Source organism: Leptodactylus fuscus, chromosome 3 (assembly GCF_031893055.1).
Source record: "Leptodactylus fuscus isolate aLepFus1 chromosome 3, aLepFus1.hap2, whole genome shotgun sequence".
Lineage (NCBI taxonomy): Eukaryota > Metazoa > Chordata > Amphibia > Anura > Leptodactylidae > Leptodactylus > Leptodactylus fuscus.
Genome location: NC_134267.1, coordinates 74,689,903 through 74,705,258, shown reverse-complemented (window position 1 = coordinate 74,705,258; position 15,356 = coordinate 74,689,903). Strand labels below are relative to the sequence as shown.

The following is a 15,356-nucleotide window of genomic DNA, read 5'->3' as shown; positions in this document are numbered from 1 at the left end:
GCCTCCCCCACCCCCCCACCCCTTTTTTTTTTTAAACCAATATTTACATTTAAAAAATAAACATATTTTATTTATTTATGTTTCAATAGGACACCTGGACTGTGTATTGCAGTCTATAGAGGAAGTCAGCCTATGCAGACACATACACACTGGTATGGGGACTCGAGGCAGCCTGGCGTTACCGGCCAGACTATGGGTTGCAGATAATAGATATCAGCCCCCAGCGCTGCACTTCCCATGAGGCGACCTGAAGCGACCGCTTCAGGCGGCGCTATGCCAGGGCCTCAGGGAGGGCGGCATTTTTGGTTACCTAAGCCAGTCCAGGACAAGCTGTCCTGGACTGACTTAGCACCGAGCGGTGATTTGGGGAGGCCACTGGAGCAGTGCTGCTCCAGCAGCCTCCTCTCACGCTCAGGCAGAGAGCAGGTTGTCTCCGTGCCTGCTCTCTGCCGGCGAATGGCGCTAAGCCCCGCCCCTGCACATCGCCACGCCCCCTCCGCTCCACCACGCCCCCTCCGCTCCGCTCTCGGCAGTGGGGGAGGCGGCTTTCTGTAGTTCGCCTCGGACGGCGAAAGGGGCAGGTTCGCCCCTGTCGGCCCCCCCAATCTTGCTGCATGTAGCACCGGTGGGAGCCATTATTATTGCGCAATTGCTTGGATTCCTTAGCCATGTTTGACTGTGGCATCCAAAGGGTTAAAAGGCCTGATCATAGCAGAGCTCTGATCAGGGGATAATGGGGCAGCTGTGCACCAGTAATTCCGCAGGCACAATGTTTGCATTACTGTTCAGTACTATTACGGCGCTGAGTGTTAACTCAATGCTTAGCATAATATAATAGTACAGCGCGGGAAGGGGTTAAAGCACTTTTTAAATATTATTTGCAATGTACTGGGAAGCTCCGTAGTAATCACTACAAGATAGTATGTTGCTGGCGGGTTGGGACTCCTAGAATTATAATCATCTATGATGCTAGGAGTCCCTCTTCTGGATTGATATTCAGGCTGATACAAAAAAAAAAAAGTTTCTGAAGATACAGATTTTTTTTCGCCAGGTGTTTTTATATGACAAAAAAAAAAAAAAAAAAAAACAGTAATCTGAAAAAAAAAAAGCAAAAACCTAACAGAAGTGAGCTGTGCCTTCAGTAAAACACAGAAAAGTTTCTATTGATTGTTTTTCTTATGGTTAAATGATTTTTTAAAAAACTTCATGCAGACTAGTGATTGATTCTATAAATTTTACTAATGGGTTTTCTTTTTTTATTTTTGTTTGCTTATTTTAGATGATGTTTTGCACACTTTGACAGGAGCGATGTCTCTTTTGAGGCGTTGTCGAGTGAATGCTGCCCTAACTATACAGCTTTTCTCTCAGCTATTCCACTTCATCAATATGTGGCTATTCAACAGGCTGGTCACTGATCCTGACTCTGGCTTGTGTTCTCACTACTGGGGAGCCATAATCCGTCAACAACTAGCTCATATAGAGGCTTGGGCAGAAAAGCAAGGTTTGGAGCTAGCCGCTGACTGTCATTTAAGCAGAATAGTTCAGGTACGTGTCATAAGTGTTATTGCACCCTCATAATAAAGAACTATGGATTTTTTCTTACTCTGCAAGGAGATTTTGGCCAATTTTTAATGCTTCTAATTTGTATTTAAATAAATTTTGGGTTACGAAATAAAAATGAAAAAACATAACTATTTTCTATAGAAACTCTGCACATTGTAAATATTCTATTAACTCATAGTATATGTGACTGAGAAAGCACTGAGAGGAGAGTGGTAGTAGTCACAGCGCTCACAGGTCAGACACAGCAAATGGGTAGACAACAAATTCTTTATTCGGCAAGGTGTGAGAAAGCACTGATTTATAGAATTTGATACAATTACATATGTTGTGGGCAACCAAATGATTAAAACCTCAGTTTAGAATTACAGTGTACGATTACAATTAATGCTTCCTGTGGAATTCACAACTCCTTTAAGGGCTAGTTCACACGGGGCAAGAGGGGCGGATTTTGGTGCGGAATCCACCTCAAAATCCGCCCCCTCACAATAGAGGTCTATGTAGACCGCTAGGGTTCTTCTTTCTGCTCACTTCTGCTCGCTTTCTTGAGGCGGACTAGGCCCATTCATTTGAGCCTACTCCGGAGCAGGAAGCCGTGACAGTCGCAGCTAGCCGCAGCAGGCGCATTTTGGTCCTGATTCTGATGTGCTTCCTGTGTCAAAATCAGGACCAAAATACAGTCACTAGACCATGTGAACTAGGCCTAAAGGAGATTTTTTCTTTTAACCCTTTCTCCGCCAGGGGTCTCGAGATATTTTGCGCCTCTGGTAGCCAGAGCAAGTTTACAGTTTTGAGATGGAAAATGTTTGTTCTCGTACCGTGTTAGCCAGTGGGTAGGAAATATGAAAAAACTAAAAACTTGATAGTCTTCAGTAGTTGATACCTTTTTAATGGCTAACTAATAATGATGACAGATTACAACGTTTTGGACCTCTAGGCTCCTTTGTCAAGTAAATTTAAAACCATTTCTGAAGGATGCATATTTATGTACAAAAGGGCACATAGGGATAGAATTCCAGGAGGAAGGGGGGTAGAGGGTCATTAGTAATTGGTCCAAACAATGTAAGAACAATGTAAACATTTCAGGTTTTTATCAGTTCTCAGGGTCCCAGGTCAGTGATTTCTGTAAAATGACATAAAACCATGTGACAGATTTAGCCCCTTCTCCAGTGTTTGAAGCAGAGTCATAAATTTACACTCATAAATCCGCCGTTCTTTACTTGATTTGAAATTCCCTCTTAAAACCAAAATTTTCATGTGATCAGTGATGATATGATCCTCATGGCAGAAATGTTTTGATACGGGAAGGCCCAGTCTTCGTTCTCTAATTGTATGGCAATTGGACACTGAAGACACTGAAAATCTGTATTTTGGAGAGACCGAACAGCAGCTTAGAATGCGTATGAATTCACATCGCCGTACAATTAGAGAACGAAGATACAGTTGTGATAGAGGGCCCTTCCAATCTAAGGGAACGGAGAGCCCAATAACTTTTTTTTTTTTTTTTTTTTTTTTTTCTTCTTTTACACCAATATGATTCACACAGCACAACATATAATAAAATTTAAATACATGTACCACTTTATTAGTCATCAGATAAATACATTTAAAACAAAACTGTCACAGCCAACACAGGATATAAAAAAACTACCCATTGTGGATCATGATGCTTCTCAGTTCTATATACATACTTTTTTATAACTGCCAGAAGTACAAATAACAAAATTTATGAGAGTATAATGACACTAAACACATTTATTTTTGGCAAATAAGTGACTTTATTTGTGCAAAACTAGTGTTATTTTTAAATACCAGTGCAACATGTAAAATTTAGAAAGTAAAAAAAAAATGTCAGTGAGATGGCAAAAAAATTGCAGTTTGAGCAAGAAAGAGTAAGCTAAATGCCTCCCAAAATAGTCGAAAAGTTCAGCTCATTGCACAAAAATTAAGCCCTCATATGGCTATGTTGACAGTAATATTTATGGCTTTTAAAACAGGAGAAAAGAAAGACTGTATTAAACCCTTTAGCACACAGGTTATCTGTAACAAGTTAGGGTCCTATTAGATGCAACAATTTTTTTTAAAAAAAAGACGTTCTTATTGGGAACCAACTCCTACAAATGCTCGTTCTTGATCACCAGCCTTTCTAATAGTCCTGTTGATCATCTGATGAAAAATGCTCGTTCATCACTTGATTTTTGCATGACAAAAAAGTCATTCAGCTCAACACTGTAATAATGGCTGTGCTGCCAGCATACAATGAAAGTGCAATCCTTTTCAATTATGCTTTATATCATCCCATTTTATCAGGCCGATGCAGGGCAAGTAGTAGTGGTAACAGCGCTAAGAGACTTTCACTCTTAATCTTTCTTGACTGTAGACTTTCACATATAATTTTACATGAGTTGATATATGATTATAGTACCTCATGGGTCTAGGAGTATGGAAAAACTAGTGTAACTATTCAGCACACACAGAAAATAAATGTATTGCATACATATACAACAATTATTGCTCTCTACACATACGCTATAAACAAGCAATAAACAGAGTTCCATTTTTCATGTGTTCTTTGGAGGTGGCGAGTTCCTCTGCTTGTTTAAGAAGCCAGCCTTTTGTGTGTTGTGTTCGAGTTCACTGAAGGAAAAAAAAAAAAAAAAATTGATTAGAAAAATTACATCTATGTTTTATGTACTTCTTTACAGGCCACAACTCTACTTACCATGGACAAATATACTCATCAAGATATTCCCAACATTAACAATACCTGCTTTAAACTAAACTCCTTGCAACTTCAGGCTCTTTTGACGAATTATCACTGTGCCCCAGATGAACCTTATATTCCTACGGTAATTTCTAAAAGTGGTTTCCCATTTCCCTCTCTCACCAGTTTACCTGCTATCTCTTCTTCTTACTTTCCACATTTTTCAACAAGCTGGTGGTTGGGTTTTGACTGCTTTGATGGACAGGACACTGAAGTAGATGTATACATTGCAGTAAACTCCAATGTGTGTTTACATAGAGAGATAAGACACTGTATATGTCTTTATCAGTAAAATGCAATTAGCTGAACTGATTACCCAGACCAGAAGATAACTCCTCTTAAAGGGATCCTATCTTTCAAACCCTTTTTTTTCTAACTAACACATCGGAATAGCCTTAAGAAAGGCTATTCTTCTCCACGCCGCCGTTCACCTAAAATCCCGGGTTTTTCTCTGTATGTAAATGAGTTCTCTCGCAGCACTGGGGGCTGTTTGAGTGCTGCGGGTGTCCCCAATGCTGCCAGAGAACTCTCCAGTGCCACATCAATCTTCTGGAACGAGGTTTTCACCGCGTCTTCTTCTGGTGGTGTCTTCTAATTTCTAGGCCTAGGGCAAGCCGACTGCGCATGCTTTCGGCCACAAGAAAAATTTCCGCTTACACAGTATTGGAAGCGGCCATTTTCTCGTGGCTGGTGGGCATGCGCAGTCGGCTTTGCCTGAGGCCTAGAAGTTAGAAGACACCGCCAGAAGAAGACGCGGCAAAGACCTCGTTCCAGAAGAAGATGGAGGTGGCGCTGGAGAGTTCTCTAGCAGCATTGGGGATGCCCCCAGTGCTGTTTGAGCACTGGGGCCCGCCCCCAGTGGTGCGAGAGAACTCATTTGCATATCGAGAAAAAACGTGATTTCTACGGAACGGAGGCGCGGAAAAGACCACGAAAAGTAGGAGAAGAATAACCTTTCTTAAGGCTATTCCGACGTGTTAGTTAGAGAAAAAAAAGGGTTTGAAAGATAGGATCCCTTTAATACAAGCATGCTCCCAAGAGCTCATCCTGCTTTTCTCCAGATAAGAGAGTCAAGTCATCTGTCCTATAATGCTAGATGAGTAGAGACACCAGGCTGTGTAAACATTGTGCAGAAATAATTTCATATAACATGTAAACTAAGCAGCAATTCTAAAGTAATGTATTTAGGAAAACTTGAATTTACATAAACTAGCAGATTAGATAAGATCCCTGAGATGAAAATATCCTTTTGCAGATACATCAAAGTATATGTACATATCTATATAGATAGAGATATATGTGTGTGGATGGATACTAACTAATATATATTGTGTGTGTGTGTGTGTGTGTGTGTGTCAAGATACTCTTGAGAAATACAACACTGTAATGCAGTGTATTAAAAAGTACAGTTACTGATATTGCTCTCACTTCACACAGGAGCTAATAGAAAGTGTGAGGTCTGTAGCAGAGAACACTGCTGATGAATTGGCTCGCAGTGATGGTCGAGAAGTTCAATTAGAGGAAGATCCAGACTTACAGCTGCCTTTCCTGCTGCCCGAAGATGGTTATTCTTGTGATGTTGTGCGAAACATTCCTAATGGTTTGCAGGAATTTTTGGAACCACTGTGTCAAAGAGGTGTGTATGAGCAATTGAAATAATATTATTAAACTTGGTAAATAGACATTTTTTTTTTGGTATTTTTATTACATATAAATAATTTCTCTCCCTCTTTCCCCTGTCTCCTCTTAAAGGGGTATTCCCATAACTCTTGTTCTGCTGCCTGAAGGCTCTGTGCTCTCTTCACTATAACATGAGCTCACACAGCTCTAATGATGGAATAAAAATACCTCTCCGAATTTGGTCACGCTAAAACAAATTATTTTTGGTAAATAAGTGATTTTATTGTGGAAAATTTAGTATAGTATAGAAGAGTATAAAAACTATATAAACTTGGTATTGCCATAACTGTAATAAGGTACACAACGCAAAAATCTCGCATGTAAAAACTAATGGCAAAAATTATTCAATTTAAATTAAGTGTTTAATATTTCAATGTTCCTCAAGAGTTATAGGTTGAAAGAAAATGGGATATTTTTTGGCACTTTTACAGCTTTGCCTTGAGGTGCCGAAACATAAAAAACACCCCCCAATTCACCCCTTTTTGAAAGATAATCCCTTCAAGCACTTCCTCTAAGCATGACTGTACCGGTGTTGCATAAAACTAATAAGGATTTACCCATGACATGTAAAAATTTCTTCAATATCTAATTTTAGATTCAAATTTTTCATTTTCCCAAAGCAAAAGCACCCCATAATTTGTTATGCAGTACACAAATTGGTCCTTCATGGTACTGAGCACACAGCAGTTCTAATAAGGGAAAGAGTGTACAGGAATGAGGGTACTACCATGACTATTTGTCATTTGGTGTAAGGTCATCCTCCTTGTACTTGGCACACATTGTTTTTTCTGTATTGTGCCATGCTCTTACAGTTAAGTGTTTTCCCAAGCAGCTACCTAGGGAAAGGTAGTCTGGTTCTTGGAAATGGCAAGGCATGCAACTTTGCTACTTTTCAAGTAAGACTAAGAAGCCCCGCCCATTGAGTGGATCAAAAAAAAAAAAAAATAGATTTCCCCCAAATATTAATTGAAATTTGCTAAATGAAGGTATAACAAACTTACCAAAAATAAATGTTTAACAGAATTGATCATGCTTAAAGGAAGGAAAATCACAGAGAACGGCTCTCCTTATTGTAGCTGGCTTGTAGCAGTTTATCCATGTGCAAACATTTTGCGCATGCTCAGTGCCTTTGAGAGACACCAAGATTCCATCGGCAATGTATACAGACATTGAGTTACCTCTGTTCTTCCTGCCTTTGAGCAGGATTAATTCTGTTAAACACTTCTCTTTGTAAAGTTTGATTTATACATTCTTTTAGCAATTTTTAATTAATATTTTGGGGGAAATGGTGTTCTGGTTTGTTTTGATCCATCCATGGAGAGTGACTTTCTTACCCTTGCTTGTATATAAAATTTGGCGTCTTACTATATCTTCTCTCCACGTTTACACTTGAGAAAGGGCTTTTCACCCTGAAATGTGTGGCTTTCAATGGACTTTAAGAAAGAAAGGTACTCCTTAAAGACTTGGGGGACTGCTGAATCTTTTTTTTCCTGTGAGAATGGTATTGCCTCTATTTGGGTTTGGTCTTCTCTTGATAGCTTCTGACCACCTCACGTTCCCTTTTATGGCAGTGGTATTCCAGCAGCACTTGTCAGAACTGGCTCCATGCTCCTGCAAATGTACGTCCTTACAGAGACAGATGCCGACCACCCAGACATCTGGTTAAAGAGGTTGTCCCATTACAGACAATTATCACTAATGATGTGGCTAGGAAATAAGTATCACGTGGCTGGAGGTCCAACTGTTGGTGATCGAGAGGGGCTGAGTCCTCCTATGTCTTCACTGTGGTTTTACTATTACACAAAAGCAGTATGCCCACTGTCCTGGGGTTATATTTGACTCCTACACCTTCACTTCACATATTCAGACACTTGCACATTGTTGTCACCTGAATCTCAAAACATGTCCCAAATCTGCCCTTTTCTCACTGTGGAAACATCTAAAACCTTTATTGTTGCCCTGACTATTGCAATTCTCTATTAATTGGTCTTTCTCTTAGTAAACACTCTCCCCTCTACAATCTGTCATTAATGTAGCTGCCAGACTCTTCCTTCTGTCAAATTGGTACACAATGTATCTACTTTGTGCCAGTCGCTGCACTCGTTGCCCATCCACCAGAGAATGCAATAGAACTATTACTCGCCCATAAGACCCTTGCGTCTCTACATCTCCTCTCTCGCCACAGTTCACCAGCCAAATCATACACTCTGTCTTACCATTCCACTCCCGTCTCCAAGTCTTTTTGCCTAGCTGCATGCTTCTCTAAAATACTCTACTACGGCCAATTAGACTAATATCAAACTGCAGCAGCTTCCGACATGTCTTTAAAATCACATCTGTTTAGGCAGGCTTATTATGTGACCTGATCACCTTGTTCTACACCTCCACACACTAAGCAAACATTACTTATTGAAAGCTTGGTTTTCTACACAGAACCTGATCCTTCCATCTAGAACTTACTCTGCATTTCATGCTCTTAGTATCTACACATTCAAATCAGAGGGTGCATGGACAAGTGTTGCCCAATATGTTGATGCTATATAAATAGTTATTAAATACTCAATATCCAGTGCTCAGTACTTCTATGGGGCTGTCAGAGGGTACTGCCCTATAGCAGTGAAAGGTGTGCCGATCATGCAAGCACATTGGCATTTCATTCGCTTAGAATGTGTAAAGTGACTTTCGGCTGTTGCTGTTCTCTTGATCCATGGGGAAGCCAGCCGTCGGACCTCTCCAGCTATGTGACACTTATCCTGTTGTGTGGCATAAAGTGTCTAAAATGGGACAACCTGTTTTGAAGAAATGGTTGACGTATTTTCATGTTTTTCGTCTTGAGGAACAAGCTTTAAAACTACTTTCTGTAGTCTTTACTTCATTTTGTTTTTCCTGCAGGTTACTGTAGACTTATACCACATACACGGTCACCTGGGACTTGGACAATTTACTTTGAAGGTGCTGACTATGATAATCACCTCCTGACGGAAACCACGGACATGGTAAAGTTGCTAGATTGTGGCACAAATTATTCATGTAAAATAATTTCACAACTATTTATTTTAAAGGGATTTTCTCCTCTTTAAAACTTGTGTGCAGATGGGTTATCTGCAGTAAGCGTATTCATTTACTGATGTACTGTGTTGAGCAGAAAAGCCTCTAAGCAGTCACATAGGACATATCTGATAATTATCTCGTTTTCTAAACATTTTGTCTTAGAAAATCTCTCAGCCTTTTTACGCCCATTTCCAACTGCCGTTTAATGACAATGAGAGAGAGAGAACAGCGCTCTCATTCATTTTCCAAAACGATTTGTCATCACTGTTATGATTGTTCAGGAAGCTGTCAATGGAGTATGGCACTACTGGCTATTTATGAGTTTAGACTATAAGACACAGGTTCTTTATATCAAGATATTTTTTTTGTTGTTTTCATGACCATCTGGCACAAGAGCCAGTTCTGCAGCCTGTTTAAGTGTTTGCGTAACGGTGCACATAGTGATCCTGTTATACCCTTCACCTTCTGTACTGGCTTAAGCTAGCAGTACTGAAGGGATGTTATATATTTGCTCAGCAGGGTTAAGTACGAATATATAAAATTGCCCATCCATTACACTTTAGACATTTAATTGTTTTCAGATCAAGTTGGCAACGTTTTGGTCGCAGTGGACCTATTTCAAGCCAGATCCGTACAAGAAAATTAAATTTAATGTGGCCAATGGGAGGTAAAAATCGCACCAACCGTGAATAAACGATGCTGTTGGGGGAACACCCCCGGGAATGGATGCTGTCTGTTCCAAATTAAAGAAAGATACTTCTGAACATTACAACCTTTTTCTAAATACGATAAAGAGAGAATAATTGCAGAGAGATATTTTTCCCCTCACAGATGCATATACAAAATGTATGCACTAGCAGATCTAAACTCAAATCCATTACATATATGGTAATCAGATTTTACCATATATGTAATGGAACTGTTATGTATAATAAGCCTAATAGTAAAGTCATATATAGTAAACCTTTTATAAGTTGGTCTCTATAGGTATAGTCTAGCGGTGAGTAAAAGCCATATTTAAGCTGGGTCTATATAGATATAATATTATAGCATAGAGCACGGAGCATAATGAACCAAATTGTAACCAATCGTTAAAAAGAATGTAGGGATAATGTGTCATCTAATAAACTTAGAGCAACTGTAGTGTTGTATTATGGATGGATATACTTTAAAGCTTATTTTAAAAAAAATAAAATTTACAGAAAATGTGGAAAAAATTTTAAATTTTCAAACTTGGCAACATTTACATCTAACAAAAAATATAAGGTGTCACAAAAAAAACGCCACAGAAGCACATGGATAAGTAGAAGCGTTCCAAAGTTAACTGACGCATCACAATTTTGGCCTTCAAGACACAGCTACGGTTTTATGTTCTTAATATATTAAGCTCCAAGAACTTTGATAAAAGTGGCCAATAAACATAAAGATGTAGAAAACTTTTAACGTGTACTGACCCTTATACTTTATTCTGAAATTTGTTTAATCTACCATTACACTTCACCCACTAATAAAATAGCAGTCATGTCCTTAATGTGGCATTCATTTGTCTCTGAATGACAACAAAACCCATTTTTATTTCAAAAGTTAAGTGTAAATTCTTCTTGGAGGCCAAGTAAGGGGTCGGGTATTTTCTTGCAGTGATATCAGCCATGCGTTTATGCGAAACACAGGCTGATTCTCTTTATACTCCTGTCTATCACGTACCTCTGATCTGCATGTGTTAACATACTAGGACTTCTTCACAATACTCAAGTTTCTCCCACCTCATAGCTGAGCGTATCTGCCGCCTCTCCAACAGGTTGAGAGTTGCTTTCAACAGTTTGCACATTTCGTCAATTCTAAATCCGTAGTCTTTTCTAAGACTAACACCTGTTCCAGCTGCTTTCCATACTGCTGTTTCTCTCTGCCTACTGACCCTGGATATCAACAAGCGGGGCTTCCATAGAAAAACACAAGAACTGGTCTGCCAGAAAGCTTGCATTACATATGTAGGAATTGCAGGAAGAACTGTTTGACAGCCAGTAGCTGGTAAATGGAACAGTTTAGGCTTTACATTGGGGAACTATAGTTCTGAATATACACTTGAATAGGAGAAGAGCTGCTTCCAGCCATATTTCTTGCTGTGATTGTAGCAAGAATATTCAGGAATGTTGAAAAATGCAGCAACTCGGAAGCTCTGCAATGGTGGCATGATGTACCACCAAACTGTGCTCCAAAAACCAAAATAGTGCTCCTTTTTGTTCTGTTCCGGCTGTGTACAAAGAGCAGTTTATACCCACATAGGGCATTATCTTGGATACAACAGTGTCGTTCATATGGGCAACAACTGCCTGCTGTTTGGGCACATAGCAGCGCGCAGATTTGAAGGAGCGCTATTGTTGACTTTTGGACGCAATGTCACATTTGCAGAGACCGTAAAATTTCCCTACAAAATGGTCACCTTCTGGGGAATTCTAGGTTACGGATACCGCTAGGGATCTGCAAAAACAACATAATGTCCAGAAAGTCCCTCTAAAACTATGCTCCAAAATCTAAAAAGCGCAGTGCTCCTTCTTCCCTTCTGAGCCCTACTGTGTGCCCAAGCAGCAATTTATACCCACATATATATAATTTTTTTCCTTCCCATGAGAGCCCACTTAAAAGTTTTAGGAGTGCATATCTCTGATGACGAAAGGTTGGCACAAATGTATTGGTCACTGAAATTGCATATTTCTATAAAAATTTTAATTTTCTTTTCATTCATTAATCTTTGAGAAGCGTGCTTGGGCCCAAAACGATAATATCCATTGATGAATTCTATGAGGCGTTTAGTTACTAAAATGGGGTCACTTATGAGAGGTTTCCATTGAATTAGTACTTTAGGGGCTCTACAAATACAACATAGCACCTGAAGACTATTCTAGCATTATCTGTCCTCCAAAAGCCAAATACTCTACAGAAAAGGACCTATCCAACCAACTTGTACAGAAGTATCAAATGGATAAAAGGATCCGCGCTTACCAACCGTAGTTCTTGTTTCATTCGTTTATTAAAGCCTTACAACGCGTTTCGAAACCGGAAGCTGGTTTCTTCTTCAGGTGTACAAAGGACAGTATTGCATAGATACTGAGGTGCTCTCAGTATCTATGCAATACTGTCCTTTTGGAAGTTGGTTAGATAGGTCCTTTTCTGTATAGTACCATGCATACGTGCTTTCACGGTTAAGATCTGCCAGCTACTAGCCATTTTGTCTATGAAGTGATATTTGAGTGCTGTGATCATTTCACAGCACTTAAAGGTGATTGTATGTTGAACAATACTTTGTGGAATCACTTTAAAAGGGTAATGCACAAGGTGCCGCGCGGTGCTCTCTCTTGTGTTTCCAAAAGCCAAATGGCACACTTCCCATTCTGAGCTCTACCATGTACCCATACAGCAGTTTACGACCACATATAACAACATTTTTGTGTTCGAAAAATTATGTAATGAACCTTGGTGAGCTTTTTCTCCTCTATCCTTTTTTTTCATTTTCACGTCACATCACATTGGTAAAATCTGTGAAACAACTCTAGGGTCAAAAGAGGGGTGTAGTTTCCAAAACTGGGTCACATTTGGGGGTTTCCATTGTATTGCAAATGCAACATGGCACCTGAAAACTATTCCAGCAAAATCTGCCCTTCAACAGCCAAATAGAGCCCTTTCCATTCTGAGCCCCACTATGTACCCATACAGTAGAATACGACCATGTATGAGGTATTGCCGTGTTCAAAAGCAGTTGTTTAATAGCCTATGGGGTGCTTTTTCTCCTTTTTACCCCGTTGTAACTGTACTTGCCCTTTCTGGATACAGTCATTTCTCACGTACACTTTTCATTGCTAGTAAAACCTGTGAAACAACCATGGGGTCGAAATGCTCACTATACCCCATGATGAATTCTGTGAGGGGTGTAGTTTCCAAATTTATTCCAGCAAAATCTACTTTTTAAACGATAAGTGTCACTCCTTTCCTTCTGTGCATTGTCGTGTGCCAATTTCTGTGCGCTGGAGAAATTGCATAACAATCTGTGAGCTGCATTTTCTCCTTTTAACCCTTTGTGAATGTGTTCATTTTAGGGCTAAATGAATGTATTAGTAAATTAAAAATGAAATGTCTACATTTCACCTCCATATTGTTTTAATTCCTGTGAAATTCTTAGTTAACTAACTCCCCAAGTGTTGTTTTGAATTGTTTGAGAGTTCAGTTTTGCAAATAGGGTGATTTTTGGTGGGTTTCTAATATATAGGCCTCTATAATCCTCTTTAGAACGGCAGTGACCCCTAAAAATGAGAAGTCTTACAAGAGTAACAGCAATTTTTCCCAAAAAATTACCCAGATTAACGTCCAAAATAAATAAAGGACAATTAAAAGATGATGCCAATATAAAGCAGAGATGGTAGATAATGTCTATTAATATGTTTGGGTGGTATGATTTTGTCTGCAAACTAGAGTATTTCACATTTTGAAAATTGCTAATTTTTTCAAGTTTCCATCAAATTTCTTTTGTATTTATTTATAAAAATATATATATATAAGTATTGATCAATGTTTTCCACTAACATGAAGTACAATCCCAAAATCACTTGTGTAAGCTAAAGAGTCTCACATTTATTGCCATATAAATTGTGATATGTCAGTTTTGAAAAATGAGGCAGAGTTCTTAACGCACAATGGGGCCATCGCATTAAGGAGTTAAGTTCTTTCTATTGTTTACCTCTCACAGAAAGTGGTTTCCTGCACATCAGCTGTGTCCCACATAAGTTAAAGGCGTATTCCCACGTCGCATACTTACCCGTCTTCGTTCCTCTAAAATCTTCTGTCTTCCAGCTTTGTCTCGTCATTGGTGGGCGGGGTCACATATGCAAAGCCAAGCAGCAAGATGCCGCCGGCTCTGCGTGCGCGCTCATACACCAGTCTACCCTTCACAATGCGAATACAGACCCAACACCCTGCGCGTCTGTATTAGCATTGTGAAGGCTAGACTGGTGTATGAGCTTGCACGCAGGGCCGGCGGCATCTTGCCGCTTGGCTTTGCATATGTGACCCCGGAGCGGAACAGCATCGCTTCTGCCGCTGCTGTCTTCATGCAGGGCAGAAGCATAGCGATGTGCCTGTGCCGGCGTCTAACAGTCCCCAGCATCCGCCTATTACAGCGGATGCCGGGGAGTTAGATGCCGGCACAGGTGAAGCCAGCAACATCGCTATGTGCCTGCCCTGCATGAAGACAGCAGCGGCAAAAGCGATGCTGTTATTCCGCTCCTTCGCCCCCCCGCCCTGGAATAGAAGCATCTGCCGCTGCTGTCTTCATGCATCGCTTCTGCCGCTGCTGTCTTCATGCAGGGCAGAAGCATAGAGATGTTGCTGACTTCACCTGTCCCCCAAAGGGTAAACTACCCTCCCTCCAGGCTCGCTCCCGTGTACTTAGCCCCTCCTCCCTCCCCCCTGAGAGCAGGCAGACACATCACTTGACTCAGGTCAGGGCTGTGGCCACAAAAAAATGAATAAAGTGAGATAGTGGCCAAACAAAGCAGTTTTGCTGAAGCATTGTATTTAGGAAAAGTCTTACATCCACATTAACAAGCAGTATAGATAGGATCCTTGTGACGGGACAACCCCTTTAACAATGACTTGTGTAAATGTCAGTGCAGCTGTACCGTTACTGATTATACCACTGACTTTTTTTTCTTTTCAAACTCTAGCTGAAACTATTCATCATTTAAAAAAAAACAAAACAAATCCTTTAAAGCATGGGTTTGTAAATTTGTTCTTTCTACTTCATGTTATGTTGATTTTGTTTTTGTGCTTTTATTTCTTTAGTCACTAAGAAAAGACCCTGAAATTATCACTGTGACTTTAAAGAAACAGAATGGCATGGGATTGAGCATTGTAGCAGCAAAGGTGAGTGATTTTGTTTTTTGGTTTTTTTTAAACTCTTGGAAATAAAATAAGGACTGCTCCTGTATTTGTCAAATTATAAAACAATTTCATAAATTTATGCTGTGAATATTAGAAACTTTATAACCTACCTTTATTAAAGGGTGGGAAGGAATACCGCCCATTGTCAAGCTGCTTGGCACACCTGCGATCACTCTTCTTACTTTCCACTCATGCCCTGTGATTGTGCTGAGTTCATAGGATAATATGAAATGAGCTTTATAAATTTTATATACCCAGAAGCCACTCTCAATACAGAAACTAGAGAGACTGAAAAAATACAGGATTTCACAGAAAGGATCCAGTATTTTGTTAATAAAGTGTATTATAAAATGTATTAATGTCACAATTA

The 15,356-nt window shown here is 39.8% G+C and overlaps 1 protein-coding gene across 11 annotated transcripts in view; it reads left to right on the top strand.

The window, feature by feature from the left end:
• AFDN (afadin, adherens junction formation factor) overlaps positions 1–15,356 on the top strand; it is a 185,676-nt gene that overhangs the window by 105,828 nt on the left and 64,492 nt on the right. For all 11 annotated transcript variants that reach the window (XM_075267749.1, XM_075267746.1, XM_075267745.1 and 8 more), the window contains 5 exons: positions 1,280–1,545; positions 4,266–4,409; positions 5,762–5,960; positions 8,897–9,000; positions 14,888–14,968. In XM_075267749.1, the coding sequence (XP_075123850.1) occupies positions 1,280–1,545; positions 4,266–4,409; positions 5,762–5,960; positions 8,897–9,000; positions 14,888–14,968 (794 nt within the window). The remainder of the gene's footprint in view (positions 1–1,279; positions 1,546–4,265; positions 4,410–5,761; positions 5,961–8,896; positions 9,001–14,887; positions 14,969–15,356) is intronic.